Consider the following 25,185-nt stretch of genomic DNA (forward strand, 5'->3'; position numbering starts at 1 on the left):
GTAATGATGACCATTTAAATGTCAGCATGAACAGTACCCTACCACCGTGGTCGAAGAAAAATACAATTTCCAGGTAATACGTTATTGTGCATTACATAGTGCCAATGTTATAAAGTACTTAAGTAAAAACACTTTATAGTACTACTTAAGTCATTTTTCGGGATATCTTTACTTTTATATTTTTGACAACTTTTACTTTTACTTCACTACATTTCTAAAGAAAATAATGTGCTTTTTATTCCATGCATTTTCCCTGACAAGCAAAAGTACTGGTTACATTTTGAAAGCTTAACAGAACAGGAAAATGGTCCAATTCACACACTTATCAAGATAACATCCCTGGTCATCCTCAACAGCCCTGGTCATCCTAGAACATCCTCTACTGCCTCTGATCTGGCGGACTCACTAAACACATGCTTTGTTTGTAAATTATATGTCTGAGTGTTAGACTGGGCCCCTGGCTATCCGTAAATTAAAAATTTAAAAAACATTGTGCCGTCTGGTTTGCTTAACATAAGGAATTTGAAATTATTTATACTTTTACTTTTGATACTTAAGTAAATTTAAAACCAAATACTTTTAGACTTTTACTCAAGTAGTATTTTACTGGGTGACTTTCACTTTTATTTGAGTAATTTTCTGTTAAGGTATATTTACTTTTACTCAAGTATGACAATTGGGTACTTTTTCCACCACTGCATGGTACTAACATGGTGACAGGGAAATCATATAATTATTTATAGAGAATTGACTCTTGGTTATTTTGGAATTCATTCTAGCTAACTTGACAGTGCCAATAATGTTACCAAGAAATAACCAACTTAGAAAAAATTACTTCAAAGAATTACTAGAAAATACCAATGTGTTACTGAGTCATTTCACATTAAATACCAGAGAAATACGGGTAATACGGGTAAGAGTATAAAATAAAGTGTTACCCATTTCCACTATGGTTTGTTCTCTTAGCCGTAACCTCACCACAAAGGACTACTGCACATGCTCTCTACCTGTCCATGGATCCCCATCTCTCTACACCCACGTCCCCCTCACCCATCCCCCCAATTCTCTCCTTCATCAGGGTAAGGACAAAAGCGTTCCAGTACCTCCTCCCCAATAATAATAGCAGTGGTGTGAAGTACAAAAAATACCACTTAAGTAGTTTTTGGGGTATCTGTACTTTACTTGATTATTTATATTTTTTACAACTTTTATTTATACTCCACTACATTCCTAAAATAAATGATGTACTTTTTACTCCATACATTTTCCATGACAACCAAATGTACTCGTACTACATTTTGAATGCTTAACAGGACAGGAAAATTGTCCAATTCACACACTTATCAAGAGAACATCCCTGGTCATCCCTACTGCCTCTGATCTGGCGGACTCACTGAACACAAATCGTGCCGTCTGGTTTGCTTCATATAAGGAATTTGAAATGATTTATACTTTAACTTTTGATACTTTAGTATATTTTTGCAATTACATTTACTTTTGATACTTAAGTATATTTAAAACCAAATACTTTTAGACTTTTACTCAAGTAGTATTTTACTGGGTGGCTTTCACTTTTACTTGAGACATTTTCTTTTACTCAAGTATGACAATTGGGTACTTTTTCCACCACTGAGTAATAGCACCTCTGTGACGGGTGACTCTTCCTACAGTCTGTCGCTACGGCAGTGGCACCGATGGTGCAGAGTTGACGGTAGAGAGAGACACGACACACGCCGAATCCCAAGCAAATCATAATCTCAGCCTCTGCCCTTTTTTTCATTTAAATAATGCATTTCAAACGGCTCCTTCCTTTCCTTGGCAGAGGGAAAGTGTTGGAACAGCAGAAAAGTTTCCTAAGTGTCATTCAGCGGAGAGAGGGAGGGAAGGAGAGAAGGCACACCATGGTGACTTCTTCTTCTTCCCATCTTCCCCTTCCCTGGGCTGTCTCTTTGGGTTATCACCCCATGAGAAACCCCGTCAGCATGACCACTGAGGGTCTCTAGGTCAGCATCATTCCTCATTTGTCAACTTGCTGTCACAAGCCTGGTCTCACGAAAGCCTACGTCTCTTATGGATCAAACGTATTCTGGGTTCTCGGAGGACATACGTGGTTTGACTGACTTTGACCTTGACTTTCATTGGTCAGACGTTTTGACCCGTCCCGCTGTCCAGTTCGATCTTGCCCCATCTCGATCTTTTTCATTCTCTCACTTTTTTCCACTTCCACTCACTCACTCTCCTTCTGCTTGTGGTGCATGTGTCACCTGACCAACACTGTCTCACTCACTCAACATGAACTAAATCAGAGCTCGCTCTGTGTGGCCCACCTTGTGTAAGAGAGGCGTGACACCTACTGTGTTTGTCTGCTGCTCAGACCCCGACCTTGAGTGGTGGGAACAGGGGGCCCGACTGTCTGTCTGATTGATGGGGGAGAGAGAGCGAGTGAAGAGAGATGGAGTTAGCGGAAAAAGGGAAAGATGGGGGCACGTCTGACTTGGGCCATCCGTCTAACTGTTACCTTGAGCTGATGTGACCAGTCACACAGCCCCACACTGAGCTAGCTGTACCTAATCCAAACCATTGCATGCAGTCAGAAAGGTATGTGTGAGTGCGTGCGTGTGCTAGGAAACAGCAGCTAGTCTGCCCTGATAGCCCTGAGAGGCTGACTCTCTAGAATAGATCTTAACAACAGTACTGACATATCTTATCCAAACAGAGACACAGGACTTCTTATCACTGTAATATAGCGCGGGAGAAACACACTATAATTGAAGCCTCTATTACATCCCCATCTGCTGTTGCTATCTGTCTGTTGTGTTGTTGTTGTCAGCCGTGTGAGCTCGATGTTATCTCCAGAGTTTCTAACACTCCCCGCCCAGATGTCACACTGTCACCATCAGGGTGATGGACATCTGTCCCTGACACTGTCAGACACACATCTCACTGGGAGTGACGACTGAGAGGCGCTGGCTAAGGACACGGCCTCCCTCGCTTCTCCTTCCTCCCCAACACCTCCCTCCATGTCCCAACGACTGTCAGTCTGTCAGACCGATAGTCTGTTCCTCTGTCTGTCTGGGTGACCTCTCACAGTAGAGTGACCACACCAGACTAGTATGATCAGTGGTGTCAGTCCCCTCATTTGTCAGCGTCACACATTACATCCAAAACACATGCAGTATGTATAAACGCGCACACACACACTCACACACCGCACACTCAGTGTTGCCAACGGTCCCCACAGCCCAAAACAAGCCTAATATAGCACACTGGGTGGTTTCCCAGGACCAGTTTTGGATTTCTGTCACAAATAATTTGTCAATGTTACAACTTGATTATTTAAAATCGCTTCAGACAGCTTCTTAAGTACGAATAATTTGGTGGCACTTTTCTGACCTATGATGGAAGCTAAGTGATTACAAGCACGCCAGCCAGCGCTGTCTTCTGTAAATCTGATTTTGAAACGAGAAAGGGAACGTTAAATGATTTCCAGTTGGTTAGTATTCATCTTGAATGGCTACAATCACTATTTGGGAACTCGATAGATCATACTGCAACGTGGCGATAAAAGAAGAAAGGATTTTCCATTTGCAGTCGAGGATCATCTTGTGATAGCAAAAACGTAAAAACCATTAACTAACACAGACGCCACTGTGTTTGTCTGCGTTGTTGATGCGCTCCCTTGCGTGTAACATCTTGATGATAAGATCAATCAAATTATTAAAAGAAGCAATGGTGGATCTGTCTGCTCGTGGAGTGCTTGACAACAAATTAAATTAGTATGACCAAAATACTGTGTAGTTGTTTCGTCATCAGGACCCATGATACAAATCAAATCTGTGCCACACTTTTAATTTGAATGTTTCTTATTACGGGATAATTATAATTTCGAAATGTGCTCATGCAATGTTAATTTAAAGTGGCAGCGGTAGTAATTCATAGGGTCATTGACTGTTTTCCTCAAGGCATTGGGAGCATGTTATAAATCACCTTCCTGTTGGTTTCATTCAAAATAGTCTCCTATTCTTCCTTAGAGACAGCTTCCATCTCCCACTCATCTCTGTTCTAGAACATTCTGTGTCTCAAATGGCATCCTGTTCTGTTCCCTATACTGTACCAGGGGCATTCAAATGCGAGCCTAGTACTTCTGGTTTTCTGTTCTAACTGATAATTAACTGCACCCACCTTACGTACCAGGTCAAAATCAGTCCCTGATTAGAGGGGAAGAAAGAAAAATCAGCAGTGGAACTTTCAAATTAGAATTTGCCTGTCCTATTAGTTCACTACATCGGGCCCTGGTCAAAAGTAATGCACCATATCGGGAGTAGGGTACCATTTTACACATACAGTACCCCATGTCAACAAACCAGGGAAACTAGTAACTAGTCCTCTTAAAAAAAAACATTTTGTACATATTAGCTAATTCTGCATCTCCTGGTTAACCATATCTCCACTACGTCCATCATATTTCTACATCAAAGCGTATCTTCGCCTTTCCTCATTTGTTAGGAAATCCTAACAATTTTGCAGGTTACTCCGTAACGAAGAGGGCATGCACATTTTAAGATTTCACTTTGGATATGAGAAACTCTCATGCTGAGATCATTTGAATATTTCAAGGTAAGGACATCAAATGGCAAAATTCATATTCTCTAGATATCAAAGGAGTACATGAGAGCTAGCGAGAATAAGGATTCAGAGCTCCATAGACTTATTGCTATCTTTCCGGGACCCTTTTCTAACGAGCATCCTGTCATGTGCATTGTCACAAGCACTTCACATTGATAGAGCATAAACAGATGCCACATCCCCTTGGAGATGCAAGTTCATGATGACCTCCATTCTACAGGCGGATTCTCATGTAGACATCTAAGTTATTCCTCAATGCAGTTAAGATCAGGCCACATCAGGACAATAATCTAGTCACATAACAGTTTTCAAACAATGTTAAAAAAATAACATTGAGTTAATAAAGTTTGCTTTCTTGAGTAAGGCAGCTTCAAAATGCAGGTGTTTCAGCCTAGCTCAGTGCTTTCTGTGGTGGTGGGGCAGCTTTTTTTTTTTTTAAATGTATTTTTTTATTTCACCTTTATTTAACCAGGTAGGCTAGTTGAGAACACGTTCTCATTTGCAACTGCGACCTGGCCAAGATAAAGTATAGCAATTCGACACATACAACTGCGGAAATTACGAAGCGTAGGGGTTGGTAATGTTCTCTAGTTGCGCCGTAATTGCCTCAGTGTTCTGTCAATCATGGCGACACTACGTCACCGCAAAATCTACGGGTAGAGCTCAAAAATTCAAGCCCCTTGGGTGCTGCCATAGATTTACATTAGAAGTGCCCATCCAAGAAGGATTAAGATCATTGGCCAGAGATAAAATGATGTCAAATCAAGTTATATCTGCCGTAGCTTTGATTGGACTGATACTTTCAAAATCTTAGCTAGCAAGCTAGCAGTCATCATCATGAATCAAGTCGACAATCTACTGGCAAAATTATACATAAAACCTATCAGTGCTCATCGGCCATTGGACATCAACATTACACAACAAGTTGGAAATCTCAAATTCAACAATGAGTGGTTTGGAAGTAATCAGTGGTTAACTGCAAGCATTGCAAAGCAATCACGAGCCTGCTATTCAGTGGAGTGGGTGTGTGGTCCAAGCCTAGGTTTAAGGGTCTATTTTCCAAGCTTAAAAGGATAAACAGTCAACACCATGGGCCATAAAATGCTTAATAGATTGGCTATGCTGTCAATTCAGCATGACTTCTGCCACCTTCAAAACATCTGGAAACTCGGGAACTGGGAAATCTCAGACTCAGTGAGTTCAAGACAACTGGGAACGAGCTCCAACTGGGAAAATACATTTTGAACGCTCGTCCAACTCGTAATTCCAAGTCAGGAACTCAGGCCTCGTTCTCGAGCTCCGACTTGAAGATCACTGACGTCATGATTCAACCTTGTTGACTTTGATGACAAAGTTTAATGACAAAATTTGCCCAAGAAGGACCGCTGCGCCCCCTTACTGTTCAAGTGAGCACAGCACAACAAGGTGAGTCTAAAAATGTATTGTATGATGCTGCATAAATTATGCAATATGCTAGGGAGATTTGTACAGTTGAAGTCGGAAGTTTACATACACTTAGGTTGGAGTCATTAAAACTCATTTCTCAACCACTCCACAAATTTCTTGTTAACGAACTATAGTTTTGGCAAGTCAGTTAGGACATCTACTTTGCGCATGACACAAGTCATTTTTCCAACAATTGTTTACAGACAGATTATTTCACTTATAATTCACTGTATCACAATTCCAGTGGGTCATTCTAAAGTACGTTCATCTCTAGCAGACAGAACGCGTCTCCTTCCTGAGCAGTATGACGGCTGCGTGGTCCCATGGTGTTTATACTTGTGTACTATTGTTTGTACAGATGAACGTGGTACCTTCAGGCATTTGGAAATTGCTCCCAAGGATGAACCAGACTTGTGGAGGTCTACAATTTTTTTTCGGAGGACTTGGCTGATTTCTTTTGATTTTCCCATGATGTCAAGCAAAGAGGCACTGAGTTTGAAGGTAGGCCTTGAAATACATCCACAGGTACACCTCCAATTGACTAAAATGATGTCAATTAGCCTATCAGAAGCTTCTAAAGCCATGACATCATTTTCTGGAATTTTGTAAGCTGTTTAAAGGCACAGTCAACTTAGTGTATGTAAACTTCTGACCACCTGGAATTGTGATACAGTGAATTATAAGTTAAATTATCTGTCTGTAAACAATTGTTGGAAAAATGACTTGTGTCATGCACAAAGTAGATGTCCTAACCAACTTGCCAAAACTATAGTTTGTTAGCAAGACATTTGTGGAGTGGTTGAAAAACAAGTTTTAATGACTCCAACCTTAGTGTATGTAAACCTCCGACTTCAACTCTAGGTAAGTAAAGCCAGATACGCTCTGAGCTTCTACGTTCTGTAAGTGGTCCCTGTCGATTTCCCTGTGATAAGAATGTCATCCCGAAAGCACACAACCCCAGGTAAATCCTGTAAGACCTGGTCCATAATGCATTGGTCTATAGCGGGAGCACTTGATACTCATAAGGAAGTCTATTCATCTGGTATAAACCCTTCAACGTGTTTATAGTCAGGAAATGCTTTGACTCTTGATCTACCTCCACTTGCTGGTAGGCCTGTGTAAGGTCTAACTTTGTGAACGGTTTACCCCCGGCTAGAGTAGCAAACAAGTCCTGGGTCTTTGTTTAAGGGGTACTGGTCCACATCCACCCATGCATTTACACTCACCTTGTTATCATGACATATTGACACCCCCGTTTTGTCTTTGGAACGCAAACTATAGGTGCTGCCCATTCACTATTCTATGGGTGTGATCACGCCTTGTTTTTCTAGCTCTGTAAGCTGTTTGTCTACTGCCTCTCTGAGTGCATAAGGCACAGGTCTAGCCTTACAAACCTTTGGAACAGCTTTCTCTGACACTTGAATTTTTGGCTATAACTCCTTTTACCCAGTTCACCACTAAACACCTCAGCATATTTATCGCACAGCTGCGTAACTGGGTCTGACACATGGTTCACTATTGACCAATCTAATTTGAGGTGCTAAATCCAGTTTCTCCCCATTAGCGTAGGACCCTTCCCTTTTGACACTAGAGGTAGTGGTAACAGCTGAGCACCACATTTCACTTTAACCTCCAGCTGTACCATTAACTGAATTGGCTGAGCTGAGTAAGTTCTCAAAACAACATCACGTGGTTGCAGTTTATGCTTCGTACATCTGCTGTTGTACAGCTTCTCTGAGATAATAGACATGGCAGCCCCAGTATCTACCTCCATCTTTATCTTTCCCCCGTTATATCTCACCATGACCACGTACGGTTTCACACACTCACGATCAGTAAAAAGACCCAAGTCTTTTTCTGACTGGTGATTTCTGACTGTGCTGGAGCCTGCAGGCAATATCAGTTCGGCCTCCTCAACTTGATCTGTTGTCAAGTAGAGTGTCCCCGTCACTGGATTAGAGTGTGCTGTTTGAGAGCGTTGCTTAGAAAACACGCTGTTCCCCGCAGATACTCTCCCCCTGTAAGCCCTTTCAAGATGTCCAGTCTTCTGGCACGCTCTGCATTGGAACTCCTTGTAGTGGCAGGTCTGCTGTGAATGTCCTGTCCCCAAACAGAGAAGACAGGGCTTTGATGTCTCCCCCCTCTGGTCTGACATCCACTGTTTCTCCCTGGAGGATCCGGATCGATGCACCTCCCGTTTTGTGGTCAACTCATCGGTTCTTAACTGAACCGGTGTCTGCTGGAATTTCTGCATACTCTGGCCTGTGCACTCGAAGTTGTTGACAATGTCCAATACTTTTGCCCATGTTAAATTCTCCCCATATGCTGCGCTTAGCATCTTGCCCCGCAGTTCCTTACTAGTACAGCCCCAAACTCACATGTAGCCGCCAGCCCCTTTAGCGATGCTATATACTCAGCTAACGTCTCTCCTGTCAACTGTTCTGAAAAACATACCTCTTGCTCAACACGTTCTGTTTTGGTGCATAAAAGTCTCTCAGAGCTGAAATTAGCTCCTGGAAACTAGCCTCTTCCGGCTTCTTCGGAGCTACCAAATCTTTTAGCAGCATAAGCGTCTTTGAATCCATGACTGATAGAAAAAACGCTCTTCTTTGGTCGTCAGCTATCTCGTTGGCTTTCAAAAACTGCAAAAATCGCTCCTCATATGTGCTGAAGCTCTCGTTAGCCTCCTGGAAACACAAACCGGTCTCACTACTGAAAAGGGCCATGGCTCTCATTATCCCACACGCCTTTACCTCCCAGCTGACCAGCTACTTTACTAGTACAAGCTAACTTTTTAGCTCGTTCACTCGGTTGGTCATCAGTAGTCTGAGGATTTTGCCTCAGAATTCCGTTATCCTTGTCGCCAGTTGTTGCATCCTAAGACGCTGGGTTCTTTTACTGAAGACCCAGAAGCGTACTTATAATAAACGGAATAGATGTATTTAATGTTCTCCTTAACACATTACAGTCGACTACTCTCTACAGTGTCTTCAGCACAATTCTCCAATACATCATTGAACTTTAACCGCCCTTTCGTCTCGTAATCCAATCACTTCGATGCAAGAACGGAAACCCCATTGTCATTTGTTAATTCAAATAACTCAACCCCTGCATACAAATCCCATTGGCTATTTGCAACCATTTTAAATCTAAACTCATTCACACATAATATATTTCTCAATACACCACATAAACATACCTGCATTTGTCCAATAGAAACTCTCGTTTTCAACTGTTGGACTAATGATTACACTCAATATCAGCTACTCTAGATGCAGGCAAGAGTGTGCAAGGCGGTATTGAATGTCACTGTCTGTCCATGTGTCACTGTCTGTCACATCAAATTTGTCTCTCGGCCTGTGTGCATCTACGTTGTAAACTTTCATTCATAGGCTAGGTTGTAGCAACCTCATGATGGGTATAGTGTGGGTAAAACTTGAGTATCATGTAGTAGCCTAAACCTATCGCTGTTACATTTAACTGGGTGAACGGAATATGAATGACAGTCATCCAAAAGGCTGTAATAGAGGTAAGGCCATGCTCATGGGAATAAAAATCATCCTCCCTCATCTGAAACGGCACTGACCGCCACTGATCTCAAAATAATCCCTTTTAAATCCAGGCTGTAACAGAACAAAATGTGGAAAAAGGGTGTGAAAACTTTCTGAAGGCACTCTATGTTCTTAAAATAGGTTCTTAGTGAAAGTGGATTCCTATGTAGCAATCCTATTCCACAATGCAGATACGATGGAGGAGGAGAGCAAGTAGTCTAGTCATTTAGACTAGATACTAGATACCATGCCCATGTCTTGGCCATAAAGCCAACCAAACAGAGCTAACCAAAGGATTAAATAACGCAGGAAATTGGGTTGAATGTGTGTGTGTGTATTTGTCTACAAAGTGTGTTTGGAGAGCGGAGCACTGCTTAGGTTGAAAAACATGCCCACACCGACGTGTGGAGCTAACAGATGTTTAACAGTCCTTCCTGCTGTGTTAGAGCAACACACACACGCAGGCATGCAGGCACACACACACACAATACACACATACAGGCATCCTACACTACAAACTACACACATACACATACTGCACACGCACGCACACACACGAGCACACACATGTACACACACTGCTATACACACACATGCAGGCACACACACGCAGGCACACACACACACAAACACACACACAGGAAGCAAGGGGTAGTGTGCCATAGCAGCCCTTGCTACAATCAGTTCCCATCTGGCAGAAGAGCCTAATGCATTTCACGAGGCCCTCCTGTGACGAATGACTTCACAAATAAACTTGATTAAGTTAAAACATTCTCGGGCATCCTCTCCAAGCTAGAGAAATCTTGTCATCAATTTAATCCCCAAATCGGTATCCATCTTACACTATCTAACCGTAGAACAGAACATCGTTTCAGAGGTAATTTATTTTAGTTTTATAAATTCAACCTTGGTCCGAATATACAGTGCATTCGGAAAGTATTCAGACCCTGTGACTTTTTCCACATTTTGTTACGTTACAGCCTTATTCTAAAATGGATTAAATCAAACTTCACCGTAGGGATCGTGCCAGGTTTCCTCCAGATGTGACACTTGGCATTCAGGCCAAAGACTTCAATCTTGGTCTCATCAGACCAGAGAATCTTGTTTCTCATGGTCTGAGAGTCGTTAGGTGCCTTTGGGCTGTCATGTGCCTTTTACTGAGGAGTGGCTTATGTCTGGCCACTCTACCATAACGGCCTGATTGGTGGACTGCTGCAGAGATGGTTGTCCTTCTGGAAGGTTCTCCCATCTCCACAGAGGAACTCTCAAGCTTTGTCAGAGTGACCATTGAGTTTTTGGTCACCTCCCTGACCAAGGCCCTTCTCCCCCGATTGCTCAGTTTGGCCAGGCGGCCAGTACTAGGAAGTGTCTTTGTGGTTCAAAACTTCTTCCATTTAAGAATGATGAAGGCCACTGTGTTCTTGGGGACATTCAGTGCTGCATACATTTTTCGGTACCCTTCCCCAGATCTGTGCCTAGACACAATCCTGTCTCGGAGCTCTACGGACAATTCCTTCGACCTCATGGCTTGTTTTTTTTCTCTGACATGCACTGTCAACTGTGGGACCTAGACAGGAATGTGCCTTTCTAAATAATGTAAAATAATTTTAATTTACCACAGGTGGAATCCAATCAAGTTGTAGAAACATCTCAAGAATGATCAATGGAAACAGGATGCACCTAAGCTCAATTTCGAGTATCATAGCAAAGGGTCTGAAATAAGGTATTTCAGTATTTTTGTTTTTGCAGCAATGTCTAGAAGCCTGTTTTCGCTTTGTCATAATGGGGCGATATGTGTAGATTGATGAGACGTTTTTTATTTATTTAATCCATTTTAGAAGAAGGCTTTAACTTAACAAAATTTGGAAAAAGTCAAGGGGTCTGAATACTTTTCAAATGCACTGTACAAATTGATGAGGATTGAAAAGTAGCCGTCACTTGAGTTCCAGCTTTCCGAGTCTCCACCCATGGAAATGTCAAGTGCTCCCTGTGGTGGAAGTCTTGAAGTCTTATGAAGCCCGTAAGCAGACCACAGGCCATATCCTGACCCGTTATTACCACACCCTATGCGACCTGTGCAGTCCACTGATATCCAATCCTACTCTCCACTCCTCTCCACTCCTCTCTACTACTCCAATTGGAATCTGAATGTTTTCACTGAGGTCAAGGTCAGAATCCCACGTGGGATTAACAAACCAGTAACCCCCTTCTTGTTTGAATTCCTTATTATTAAATGGGGCTTCCAACAGCAGCCACACTTTAAATATCATAAGATTATTATTATTATTTTAATTTGTATTTATTTTTTACAAATCAGCTACTTTGACCACTTTCCCCAAAAAATCTATACAAAAGGTTAGGTATATCATCCCCTACTTCTCTGCTATTCAAATCAGAAACCAGAACATACATTTCTTCTACCAATCAAACGGTACAGCTGTTTTAGTAACTGCTTTAATTAAAGATGCAGTAAGACATGTCAGAAGCTACCAGATTCATTACTTACTGTACAAAGCAGCTGCAAATTCTAATAATACAACATCACATTTTGAAGTTCACTTTCCTTGCTTTATCAACAAAAAATACGTTTTGTGGGTCAGAGTGTAGTATTTATTTTGTTTCATAACACAAATGTAGCACTGGCTTTAGCCACGGAGAGAGCAGGCCTGCCCAGGAAAGTGCAGGGTTTGCCTAGCAAGACGTACCTCAGTGGGAGACATCTTCCTTGAGCGACAAATCCCCATGATTTGAGAATCTGTTCGAACAAAACAGCTAGCACAATAAAAAATAGATTTCAGCTAACAGGGAGAAGTATCTAACAAAATAACTATTTTATGGCATTACACTATTTACATACAATACAAATCTGGGTACATTTGTGGACAAAATTCTTACTTACTCAACCTTTAAGGTAACTTCCCACTGTCATATACAGTGCATGCGGAAAGTATTCAGACCCCTTGACTTTTCCACATTTTGTTACGTTACAGCCTTTTTCTAAAAGGGATGAAATTGTTTTTTCCCCTCATCAATTTACACACAATACCCCATAATGACATCACAATACCCCATAATGACATCACAATACCCCATAATGACATCACAATACCCCATAATGACATCACAATACCCCATAATGACATCACAATACCCCATAATGACAAAGCAAAAACAGGTTTTTATACATTTTTGCAAATGTGATACTGATGCCACGCACACATTTACACACATATTCTGCTGCTACTGTCTATTATCTATCCGGTTGCCTAGTCACTTTACCCCTAACTATATGTACCTAGCTACCTCATTTATCTCGTACACCTACACTCCGTACTGGTACTCACTGTATATAGCCATGTTATTTTGACTGTTTGTTATTCCTCATTCACTGTGATTTTATTCATATTTTTTTTTATCTTCAACTGTATTATTAAAAAAGGACTAGTATGTAAGCATTTCACTACTAAGCCGAAACCACACAGAGAGACAGAGTAGAGAGCACCCACTAACATACACTGCATAGTGTATGTCAACTTTATTGCCATGAGATTCCATAATAAACCATTGTATTTGTTATGTTCACTATGTAGCCCTTATTGTTGTGCTCCTTTTGACTCACCTTATATGTCCTACGGGAGCCACCGTACCTGCCTCCTGTTATGTTGGCTCACTAACGTGAGGAGAATTGTAGCTAATACACCCTACCAGTTTATAAAGGGTTTAGCTAGTCTCACACTTTCTACATAAGAGTGTTCTCTCTTGAACTGAGTTCCTAGAGTTCCCCACCTGCCTTGGCTATATGCCTGTGCTCGAAATAAACAAATGGTAGGCATAAAATGTATGGATTTTTTCAAACATGTATTATTGGCACTGGCAGCAAACTTAACACTAAATAAACACATTTTAACTATTCATGTCACAATTCCAGACGTAACAATGCATAAACAGTCTATTTTCTGGAAATGTATCTGCTCACTTTACCAGCATTGCTTCACGTAGACGCAAGAAAAATAGACTTGCTTTCTAATTTGAAGCGCATGACGCCGTTGACGCCGTCTCCTTTCTCTCATTCAGTACCAGGCATTCTAATTCCAGCATGTACACGCTCGTTCATGCAAGCAAAAAAAAAAAAGGCCGTTGTCAGGGAAATGACCGGACCAAGGTGCAGCGTCGTAAGCGTACATTTATTTTAAATGTCAACAACAACAAAAAACAACCGTGAAGCTGACTAGGGCTATACAGGCCACTAACACAGACAACTACCCACAACTAAGGTGTAAAAACAGGCTGCCTAAGTATGATTCCCAATCAGAGACAACGATAGACAGCAGTCCCTGATTGAGAACCATACCCGGCCAAAACATAGAAACAGAAAACATAGAAATAAAGAAACTAGAATGCCCACCCTAGTCACACCCTGGCCTAACCAAAATAGAGAATAAAAGCCTCTCTATGGCCAGGGCGTGACAGTTGTTTACAAAGCATGTAACAAATAACATTTGATTTGATTTCAGGCAGTCTTTTCAAATAGCTCTTACACTTAAAGGGCATTATCATAATTTTCAAAATTTCACAGTATTATTCCAACCTCATACCGTGGAAATATACCCACAGTGGCCAGTTTACACCACCCCGTTCATGAAAATGGTTTGCTCCTACAGACAGTGAGTCACATAGCCGTGGCTCGCTATACAAAGTAGGCAGACAGGCATCGAGGCATTCAGTTTATAGCTCGATTGAACGTTAGAATGGGCAAAACGAGTGACCTAAGCAACTTTGAGCGTGGTATGATCGTCGGTGCCAGGCTCGCCGGTTCCAGTATCTCAGAAAAAGCCGGCCTCCTGGGCTTTTCACGCACAACGTCTAGGGTTTACCGAGAATGGTGCGACAAACAAAAAACATCCAGTCAGCGGCAATCCTGTGGACAAAAACAGCTTGTTGATGAAAGGTCGAAGGAAAATGGCAAGAACCGTGCAAGCTAACAGGCAAGCAAATAATGGAGCAGTAGAACAGTGTTGTGCAGAACGGCACATCGGAACGCACAACTCGTCAGTCCTTGTCACGGATGGGCTATTGCAGCAGACGACCACACCGGGTTCCACTCCTATCAGCTAAAAACAAGAAGAAGCGACTCGTGGGCACGCGATCACCAACACTGGACAATTGAGGAGCAGGAAAACTGGTTAGACGAATTCCGGTTCCTGATGCGTCATGTTGATGGTAGAGTCAGGATTTGGCGTAAGTAGCATGAGTCCATCGCCCCATCCTGCCTGGTGTCATCGGCATAGGCTGGTGGCGGTGGTGTAATGGTATGGGGAATGATTTCCTGGCATACATGAGGTCCGTTGATACCAATTGAGCAACATTTCCATGCCCTGAAGAATTCAGGCTGTCCTGGAGACAAATGTGGGTCCGACTCGGTACTAGATGGGTGTACCTAATAAAACATAGGAATATCCCGTTTTTGACTGCACTGGGCCTTTATCTCTAATATCTTACGAGTAAGAATAGAGGGAATAGGGAAGCACCACAGAGAACCATTTGACACTGTGGAATGGGCTTCCTAAGTGCTTATCAGTTGACAATTAGTCATGTATTAGCAGCGTCTTAGCACTTATTGATCATATGTAAACATAGCTAATTTGGGGATAATACAATATTAGGAATTATTAGACCCAGTGTTTTAAGCAGTGATTGTCTCCATGAGTTATATGAGTGGGAATGTGGAAGAGAGAAAGTAAGTTGTAGTAGTGTGGAAAAGTTGAGGTCCTATGTGTAACAGGCGTCATTGTGCCTGCTTAACGGTATAGCTTCCTTCGTCATGATCCCGCACTGGCCCTCGATCTTTGATCCTCTGCCTTGCAAATACCCGTGAGCACCTGTTTTAGCCAATTACGCTACATAAAAACAAGCGGTTGGATAGCGAGAGACATTCCAAGCTGGGGTTATGAATCTAACTCTGTTAAGTGTGTGTGTGGGTGTGTGTGTGTGTGTGTGTGTGTGTGTGTGTGTGTGTGTGTGTGTGTGTGTGTGTGTGTGTGTGTGTGTGTGTGTGTGTGTGTGTGTGTGTGTGTGTGTGTGTGTGTGTGTGTGTGTGTGTGTGTGTGTGTGTGTGTGTGTGTGCAGGCATTGGGCGTGCATGTGCACCCCTGTGCGTGTTGCGCGTGTGTGTGGACCTGTGTGTGGGTGTGTGTGTGTACCTCAGTGATGAAGGCCTTGGCGGTGGCAGGGCTCATGAAGAGCACGGCCCGGCGCAGCGTGTCTCGGTAGCGGTGGAGCTCCTCCACCCTCATGGTCCGGAACATGCTGGTAATCATCATGTTGATGTTGGACTCCACCTTCTGAAGCGACACGTCCATGCCTTGCTGAGACGTCTTGTCCAGGAAGTCCTGGATCCCACGGATATCTATATGGAAAGAGGGAGGGATGGGTGGAGAGGGAGAATGGGGGTAGAGCGATAGGGGCAGGGGAGGGAGAGGGGGATAAACGGGGACGAGATGGAGAAAGGGAGAGGGATTTGCATCACATTCATTGTGCGGACACCTGACATGGCAGTCACAGTTTGGTGAACAAGTAGATTGAATGCCAGATAAAACATCTGAGCCGCTATTGTCGAGTTAAAGACATGTCAATAAACTCACTGACCATCTTTCCACAAACTATAAAAAAGGTTATTGAAGATCACCTTTCACTGTTCCCCATAATATGTATTTGGATACCGGTACTATAAAATCACAGTATTATCCATTCACTTTTATCACATTTGCTCTTGTAGAAAAGGGTTGGAATATATAGCCCATTAGCATGTCTTTTTCAGTGTGCTGGAGTGAGACCTGTGTAGTACATTTGTCACTGCAGCGATGAGGCTGATGTCTCACAGAGGAGGTAAATAAAACATGAATCATAGCCAGAGAGCTGACTGGCTGCTCATCTCCTAGCAAAAATGACCCCATGTCCCACATCAGCCTGACACGGGCTAGCCCACAACAAGCCCAACACAGACTAGCCCACATCAATCCCACATCAGCCCAACACAGGCAAGCCTGCACCAAGCCTACACCAGCCCAACATGGGCCAGGCCACACCAAGCCCAGCAAGGTCTAGCCCACAAAAGCACAGCTACCTCATAATGTAGTGTCGAGGGCTCATCAGAATATTTGGGGGCATAGTTTACAAATACCTAATTCATGTTGTTAAGTTAAAAAAAGAATACAAGATAAAAATTGCTGACACCCTTCAAACCAATTAGGGATCAGAACTTTACAGCAAATTATCTCAGAATCATCTTTCTTCAAATATAACCTCATAGTTAATTCTAAGTTCACACGTTCTTTTTGTGAAACCATTTCTGAGAGTGTCGTTCCAGTTGAAGTATTCTGTTGTGTGATGGCAACAAATAAATGATATTGTACACTGCCAATGATGAAGTGTGTTAAAAACCTTTATGGTACCGGGGGCAGTATTGAGTAGTTTGGATGAATAAGGTGCCCTATGTAAACTGCCTGTTACTCAGGCCCAGAAGCTAGGATATGCATATGCATGGTAGATTTGGATGGAAAACACTAAAGTTTCCAAAACTGTTAAAATAATGTCTGTGAGTATAACAGAACTGATATGGCAGTGAGTAGAGTCCAAGCCCCGCCCCGTAGCCATGGCGACACAGGGGCCTATATGTCGAGACTTCCTGCTGAACTGAGGGGATGCTAGTCTAGGTCTATACACTCCAGCTGTGAGTCAAATCTAAAAGTATGGGGTTCATCCACTGAACATTGGTGCTGGCTAATTTGATCATTGTGTGTGTGTGTGTGTATGTGTGTGTGTGTGTGTGTGTGTGTGTGTGTGTGTGTGTGTGTGTGTGTGTGTGTGTGTGTGTGTGTGTGTGTGTGTGTGTGTGTGTGTGTGTGTGTGTGTGTGTGTGTGTGTGTGTGTGTGTGTGTGTGTTTGGACACACCTACTCATTCAAGGGTATTTCTTTATTTTTACTATTTTCTACATTGTAGAATAATAGTGAAGACATCAAAACTATGAAATAACACATATGGAATCATGTAGTAACCAAAAAAGTGTTGAACAAATTAAAATATATTTTATTGTTGAGATTCTTCAAAGTAGCCACCCATTGCCTTGATGACAGCTTTGCACACTCTTGACATTCTCTCAACCAGCTTCATGAGGTAGTCACCTGGAATGCATTTCAATTAACAGGTGTGTCTTGTTATAAGTTCATTTGTGGAATTTATTTCCTTATGAATATGTTTGAGCCAATCAGTTGTGTTGTGACAAGGTAGGGGTGGTACCAAGAAGATAGCCCTATTTGATCCATATTATGGCAAGAACAGCTCAAATTAGCAAAGAGAACTTTAAGACATTACTTTAAGACATGAAGGTCGGTCAGTCAGTCCGGAAAATGTCAAGAACTTTTGAAGTTTATTAAAGTGCAGTCACAAAAACCATCAAGCGCTATGATGAAAAGGAATCTCATGAGGACCGTCACAGGAAAGGAAGACCCAGAGTTACATCTGCTGCAGAGGATAAGTTCATTAGAGTTTACCACCCTCAGAAATGTGTTATTTCATAGTTTGATGTCTTCACTATTATTCTACGTAGAATATGACAGTTCAAATTCCTAGGCCCATATTCATAATAGGTCTCAGAGTACGAATGCTGATCTAGGATCAGTTTTGCCTTTTAGATCATAATAAATAAGATCACATGGACAAGAGATGACCTGATCCTAGATCAGCACTCGTACTCTGAAATGCTTGATACATGTGGTCCCTGGACTCTCTGGGTTAAGCCTGTGATTGTAGCACCATATCAATCAATATTCAACAGACTGTAACAAGATACTGAGTCTGTTTATGTCTTAGCCTCTCCCATATTACATTCAGTCCCTACAGCACTTCATTACCTTAACCATATCCCCCGCACAATACAACAACTTCAAGTGAGTTGTGCACCCATAACAGTAAACCTTGTCTCCCTATTCTAACTATCTTAATCTGTCTTTATCAAGGGAGCTGTTACAATTCATAGCCAATGGTGCCAAACCAAATTCAATATATCCTTGATTTATCTGCATTAGCCTTACTACTCTCATTCCCCTATGTGTGTGTCTCAAACCACAAGCGTGTGTGTGTGTGCGTGTGTGTGTGTGTGTGAGGGTGTGTGTGTGTGTGTGTGTCTGTGCTATATGCCTTTATGCTGATTGAGTGAGATGTAGTTCTTGGGCTGCCTCCATCAATCCCAGAGTAGCTGCAGCATCTCTTCTGTGGCTAATGCTTTTACTACGCATCACAACACACCTGCACTACAAAGAGCTCAAAAACAAACCTGGCTACATCGCACCATAAATCTCTCTCCAACACCTTGGAAAAGAAAGGGCTCCCTGTAAATATGAAAGACTAAGATGGGGAAGTACGGAGGCTCACATTTGAGGCTCAGATCACAGCCACCTTGAGGATGTGGTCCTGTGTGGCTCAGTTGGTAGCGCCTGGTGCTTGCAACTCCAACGGTCATGGATTCGATTACCGCTGAGGCCACCCGCACTAAAAATGTATGCACGCACGAATGTAAGAAACAAACTATTTAACCTTTATTTAACCAGGAAAAGCCCAATGAGACCCAGAGTCTCTTTTTCAAGGGAGAACTGGCCAAGAAGGCAGCAACAATCGATACATGACATAATTAAAACATACAATACAACAACATGATCCAGCCTAAAAAAAAGCATTTTACACTCCTCCGTAACAGAGTCTCCCATCAATATTTTTAAATTCATTCAGTGGCATGGATAAAAGTGTCTGCTAGATGGCATATATTATTATTTTACTACCTTGAGGAGCACAGCTGCTCACCAGGAACTAACCGTTGACGGCTGTTTTGGAATGACCTTCCCAAAGAGTCCTATGTAGAATCCAACCGTTTGTTTTATGTCATTTTATTTATGTCTTCAATTGTAAGTATGTTGCGATTTTAAATGTTCTGTGAGTATGTTGCGATTTTAAATGTTCTGTGAGTATGTTGCGATTTTAAATGTAATAAGGTAATAAATCATTTGATTTCATCAGATCGTGTATGTTTGGCATGTTTGTAATGTTCTACAATCCATAGGTTTGGGTTGTCAAACTGGCACCCTGCACATGTCACCAGATGTCTTGATGAACGTACTGGTTCTCTTTCGAGATATGTTCTCTGTCAACATTTACTGAGATGCTTACACCAATTATAGGATAGGATGAACTTTAATGCACCGCCGTATACGTAATAAACACCTTACATTACTGCACGTACGTTTATATTTGCTAGACTTATCATCTCTCTCATCAAATATCAAGCTATGTAAAAGAGCAGACACTAGCTATCTTTGATCAATTCAAATAATTATGTAAATATCATCCAAATAATAAAGAGACGGCTAAAAAAATCAATATATTTTCGGCCTAATATGTTCATATGAGCGCACAGTAGTCGTAGTGGACAAACTCGATCGGGAGTGATACATGCACAGCAGAAGCTCTGACTTTCAAAATCCACTGGAGTTCCTGTTTCGGAAAGGGGGCTAGAGATTGGTCAAAAGTAGGGTCAATGCTAAACGAATAGGAAGGTTGCTTTGAATTCCTATGGTGGTAAAAGAGACTCTGGCTACGCACTGCTTTCATCCAGGGGGCCATAAGGAGCCCAATAGAACTCTGGTCAAAAGTATAGGGAGTAGGGCACAACTTGGGATGCAAACATTGTGCTTCCTCTCTGCTTCCCCGCCATCAACCACAATGGGCCTACTTAATCGCCTCCACTGTGTTATCTGCACATGGTCTCGGTTCTAGGATCTCAAAGTGTGTCCCACAGCGGCTCCAGCATTCAACTGGGATTTCACCTGCGTGTTCTCAATAAGAAACCATCAGCTTTACGTGTCCTCGAAATGAATAGTTCTCATTACACAAGCAGGGGGAACAAGACAGTGTTCATTTCACCTTTTTTCCCCAGATGAGAGTCAGTATCTGCAGCCAGCGTCGTAGCATAATACAATCCATTTATTGGGAAATGTTCTATATATGCTATCCAACTAGATTAAGTCTTGAGCCCAGTAGGACAGAGGAGAATGTTCCTGATTCAATAACCCCTACAGTTACCTTCCAATCACCGGGTTCATGTAAATCTGGGAATTGTGTCTCTTTTTTTTTGTTCCACAGATCACGTTTATTTGGCATGATAATTTCACAAGGAGTTGGCAAAAGAGGAGAGACAGACTGGAACCCAGGCTAGATAGGCTGATAGGAGCGACAGCTCAGGGAACTCTTAAATCCCCCTGCATACAGACACACTGAACTCCCCCAGTTTTCAGTCTTCCGACTGCACCACTAGACCTGAAAATAGAGGAAAGTGGGCAACCCAATTCAATTTACACATACACACTATTGTCCTCAAAGCCATTTTTCAGAAGACAAAGCGATGTATGAGAGAACACTGTTACATCTCAAAGAGCTCGGGCTTAGAGACTGGTATGGTTAATACCTGGCAGGCCCATGTTCTGATTCGCTGGTCAAAACCATGTTGGGGCTTAAGGATGGTGAGTGGGCTTGGCAGCCGCAGAGCTTCATTATAGCACTACACTACACCACAGTGCAACTGGCAGTGAGACCCAAAATGCCTCCATTGGCTGGTCTGCTGGGAGCCACACTTATTTAGCCATCCCTGATACTTTTAACATACTGCAGTGAATTATGGGACATGGGCTCCATAGGGACATACATGGGGAGTGGAGACAATGCCAGACACAGGACAGACTCACATACACCCATACACATCCAGTGATGAACATAATCTCTGTCTGCCTGACCCTTTCTCTCATGCACAAACACACACAAAGGCTCTCTCTCTCTCTCTTTCTGTCACATACAGTACATAAACAATCCAGTATAATGATGGTTGATGGAGATGGTGGGAAACATTTACAATGTTCATGCATTAATTATGGGCCTCCAGAATGCAGGGTTGCAGAGTTCAGGCCTCTATCCATTAGCTTGCTAATGTCTGCCATGCGGCGAGTCTACCAGATCTCCAACCCATATCTTCATACATCATTGAATGCTTCCCTATGGATGTCAACTACAGTACCCCCCCCCCCCCTCTCCACTCCCTACTCTCTGAACCCCACTTCCCATCATACCTGGGTTCACATACTACTCAAAATATTTTAAAATCTTTGAACGTTTGCTTTAGCCTGCCAGGATTGCCAAGTGGTCGGGGGTTTCACTTTTGGGACCGTTCTATTGGTTTCTTTGCGAAAGGCGGCTTCATTAAAGCCCAGATCTAGTATTTTATATGATTTCAAACAGTATTTGAACCCAAGTCTGCTTCGCCCCACTTCCCCTAACATGTCCGCCCATGAAGCCTTACCGTATTCCTGGTCGTAGAAGATGATAAACTTCTGCCAGCTGTACTCGCTGACCACTTGGAGGATGACGTCATTGAGGTAGACGGGCGGGCGCACGAAGAGGGTGTAGTCGTCCTGGCGGGTGCGGGTGGTGATGAGGGGGCAGCTGGAGCGAGGGGTCCCGGCAGTGGCCCGCTGGATGAAGAGGTGCGGGATGTGCATGGCGTCCGCCAGCGACTGCAGGGAGCCCGCTGACATACAGCCGATAGAGCTGACCAGCGCCAGGATCCCCCTGTTCATCAACTCACAGGCTGCACAGAGGGTGAGAGAAGGAGGGAAGGGGGGGGGTAGGGGGGGGGGGGGGGGGGGGGAGGGAGGGAAAGGGAGAAGGGGATAAAGAGAGAGAGAGTTATTTAAAGTTTTCAAACTGAGTAAAAGAGGACATACAGTAATGACATACATTACCATTCTGAGTAAGGAAAGTTCATAGGATTATTACGGTGTAATAAGGTTGTTGTAATAAGGTTGTTGGCCATAATCAGTTGACAGTAGCAAAAGCAGGGGCTCATGCAATTGGTATCATAAGTATTAAAGTGGGATTGAAATATATCTAATTGGGATGTCTTTTGTCATTGAGCTACACAAAATACTCCATTATTGTCAAAGTGAAAAGAAGATTTTAGTTTTTACAAATGAATACAATAAAATAACCAATATATAGTTGTTGCATAATTATTCATCCCCTTTGTTGAGGCGAGCATACATTTGTTCAGGATTCAAATTTGGCATAACAAATGAAATAATAAGTTACATGGACTCATTCCATGTGAAATAATAGGGGTTGACATGATTTTTGAATGACTACCCCTTCCTCTGTCCCCCATACATACATCATCTGTAAGGTGCCTCAGTCAAGTATTGAATTTCAAGCACAGATTCAACTTCAAAGACCAGGGAGCTTTTTGAAAGTCTCATAAAGAAGGGCAGTGATTTGTAAACGTGTAACAATAACAAATTGCACATTGAATATCTCTTTAAGCATAGTAAAGTTAATAAATATGCTGTGGATGATGTATTAAACTCCCCAGACACATCGACGATACAGTCGTCCTTCTGAACAGAGCTGCAGGAAAGGAAGGAAACTGCTCAGGGATGTCACCTCCCTGCTCAGGGAGGCCATTTGTGATTTTAAAACAGCTACAAAGTTCAATGGCAATGATGGGAGAAAACTGAGGATAGATCAATAACATTGTTTGCAACAAGGCACTAAAGTAATACTGCAAAAAAAACATGGCAAAGGAAAGAAATTCTAACTAAAACCAAAGCCTTTTGTGGCAAATCCATCGTATAGTAACTGCCTCCTTATTTTCAAGCATGGTGGGGGCTGCATCATGTTATATGCTTGACATCTGCAAAGACTGGGGACTGGAGTGTTTCAGGATAAAAAGAAACGGGATGGAGCTAAACACAGGCAAAATCCTAGATGAAAACCTGCTTCAGTCTGCTTTACCCCAGACCCTGGGAGAGGAATTCACCTTTCAGCAGGACAGTAAGCTACAACACTGGAGTTGCTTACCAAGAAGACAGTGAATTTTTTGTTGCCAAGTTACAGTTTTGACTTAAATCTGCTTCTAGCCATGCTCCCCAACACCTTGACAGCGCATGAAGAATTTTAAACAGTAATGGGCAAATATTGTGCAATCCAGGTGTACAAAGCTCTTAGAGACTTACACAAGAAGACTCAACAGACAAAAAAAACCTGTAATCAAATCAAATCAACTTTTATTTGTCACATGCTCCGAATACAACAGGGTGTAGTCCTTAACCAACAATGCAGTTCAAGAAAGAGTTCATAAAATATTTAATAAATAAACAAAAGTAAAAATAGTAAAAAAATATAATAAAAGTAACAATAAAATAACGTGGCTATATACAGGGCTACCGGTACCGAGTCAATGTGCGGGGGTACAGGTTAGTCAAGTTATTTTGTGCAAGTAGGTATGGATAAAGTGACTATGCATTGATAATAAACAGCGAGTAGCAGCAGTATAAAAACAGAAAAAGGGAGGGGGGGCGAGTCAATGTAAATATTCCGGGTACCCGTTTGATTAATTGTTCAACAGTCTTATGGCTTGGGGGTAGAAGCTGTTAAGGAGCCTTTTGGTCCTAGACTTGGTGATCCTGTACCGCTTGCCGTGCGGTAGCAGAGAGAACAGTATATGACTTGGGTGACTGGAGTGTTTGACAATTTTTTGGGCCTTCCTCTGACACCGGCTAGCATATAGGTCCTGGATGGTAGGAAGCTTGGCCCCCGTGACGTACTGGGCCCTACACACTACCCTCTGTAGCGCCTTACGGTCAGATGCCGAGCAGTTGCCATACCAGGCGGTGATGCAACCTGTCACGAATACTACCGAAGGTGACTCCCCTTCCCGTTCGGGTGGCGCTCGGCGGTCGTCGTCGCCGGTCTACTAGCTGCCACCGATCCCTTTTTCCTTTTCGTTTATGTATGTCTAATTGGGTTCACCTGTTTCTTGTTGGGGTTTTGGGAGGAGTACTATTTAGGTTAGTTTCGCCCGCTAGTGTTTGTGCGGGCTTATTTTGTGTGTTCATGTTACGTTCGGGTGTGGATTATTTGTTGGTGGGTTTTTCGCTGTCCAGTTCATTTTTAAACAGTGGTCTGTGGGTCGTGTGTTACGCCTGTGTTTTGGCGTCACCCCTTTATACCTGTTCCTGTTTCATATGGACATTAAAGCGTTTTGTTCCCGTAAACTTTTGCTCTCTCTGCGCCTGACTCTACACCCATCATTCACCTGACGTTACACAACCGGTCAGGATGCTCTTGATGGTGTAGCTGTAGAACTTTTTGAGGATCTGGGGACCCATGCCAAATCTTATTTTATAACATAAAACAAACGGTCTCCTGAGGGGGAAAAGGTTCTGTCCTGCCCTCTTCACGACTGCCTTGGTGTGTTTAGACCATGATAGTTTGTTGATGATGTGGACACCAAGGAACTTGAAACTCTCGACCTGCTCCACTAAAGCCCCGTTGATGTTAATGTGGTTCTGTTTGGCCAGCCTTTTCCTGTAGTCCACGAACAGCTCCTTTGTCTGCTCACATTGAGGGAGAGGTTGTTGTCCTGGCACCACACTGCCAGATCTCTGACCTCCTCCCTATAGGCTGTC

General features: G+C 42.7%; 1 protein-coding gene across 3 annotated transcripts in view; it reads right to left on the bottom strand.

Annotated features, from left to right (window-relative positions):
* LOC139545794 (glutamate receptor ionotropic, delta-2-like) overlaps positions 1-25,185 on the bottom strand; it is a 607,650-nt gene that overhangs the window by 200,902 nt on the left and 381,563 nt on the right. For all 3 annotated transcript variants that reach the window (XR_011669139.1, XM_071353972.1, XM_071353973.1), the window contains exons 3-4: positions 22,023-22,310; positions 15,824-16,029 (exon numbers count right to left, since the gene is read on the bottom strand). Coding sequence is in view for 2 of the 3 variants with exons in the window: in XM_071353972.1 (XP_071210073.1) it covers positions 15,824-16,029; positions 22,023-22,310 (494 nt within the window). In the remaining variant the exon portion in view is untranslated. The remainder of the gene's footprint in view (positions 1-15,823; positions 16,030-22,022; positions 22,311-25,185) is intronic.

Source organism: Salvelinus alpinus, chromosome 19 (assembly GCF_045679555.1).
Source record: "Salvelinus alpinus chromosome 19, SLU_Salpinus.1, whole genome shotgun sequence".
NCBI classification, from domain to species: Eukaryota; Metazoa; Chordata; class Actinopteri; order Salmoniformes; family Salmonidae; genus Salvelinus; species Salvelinus alpinus.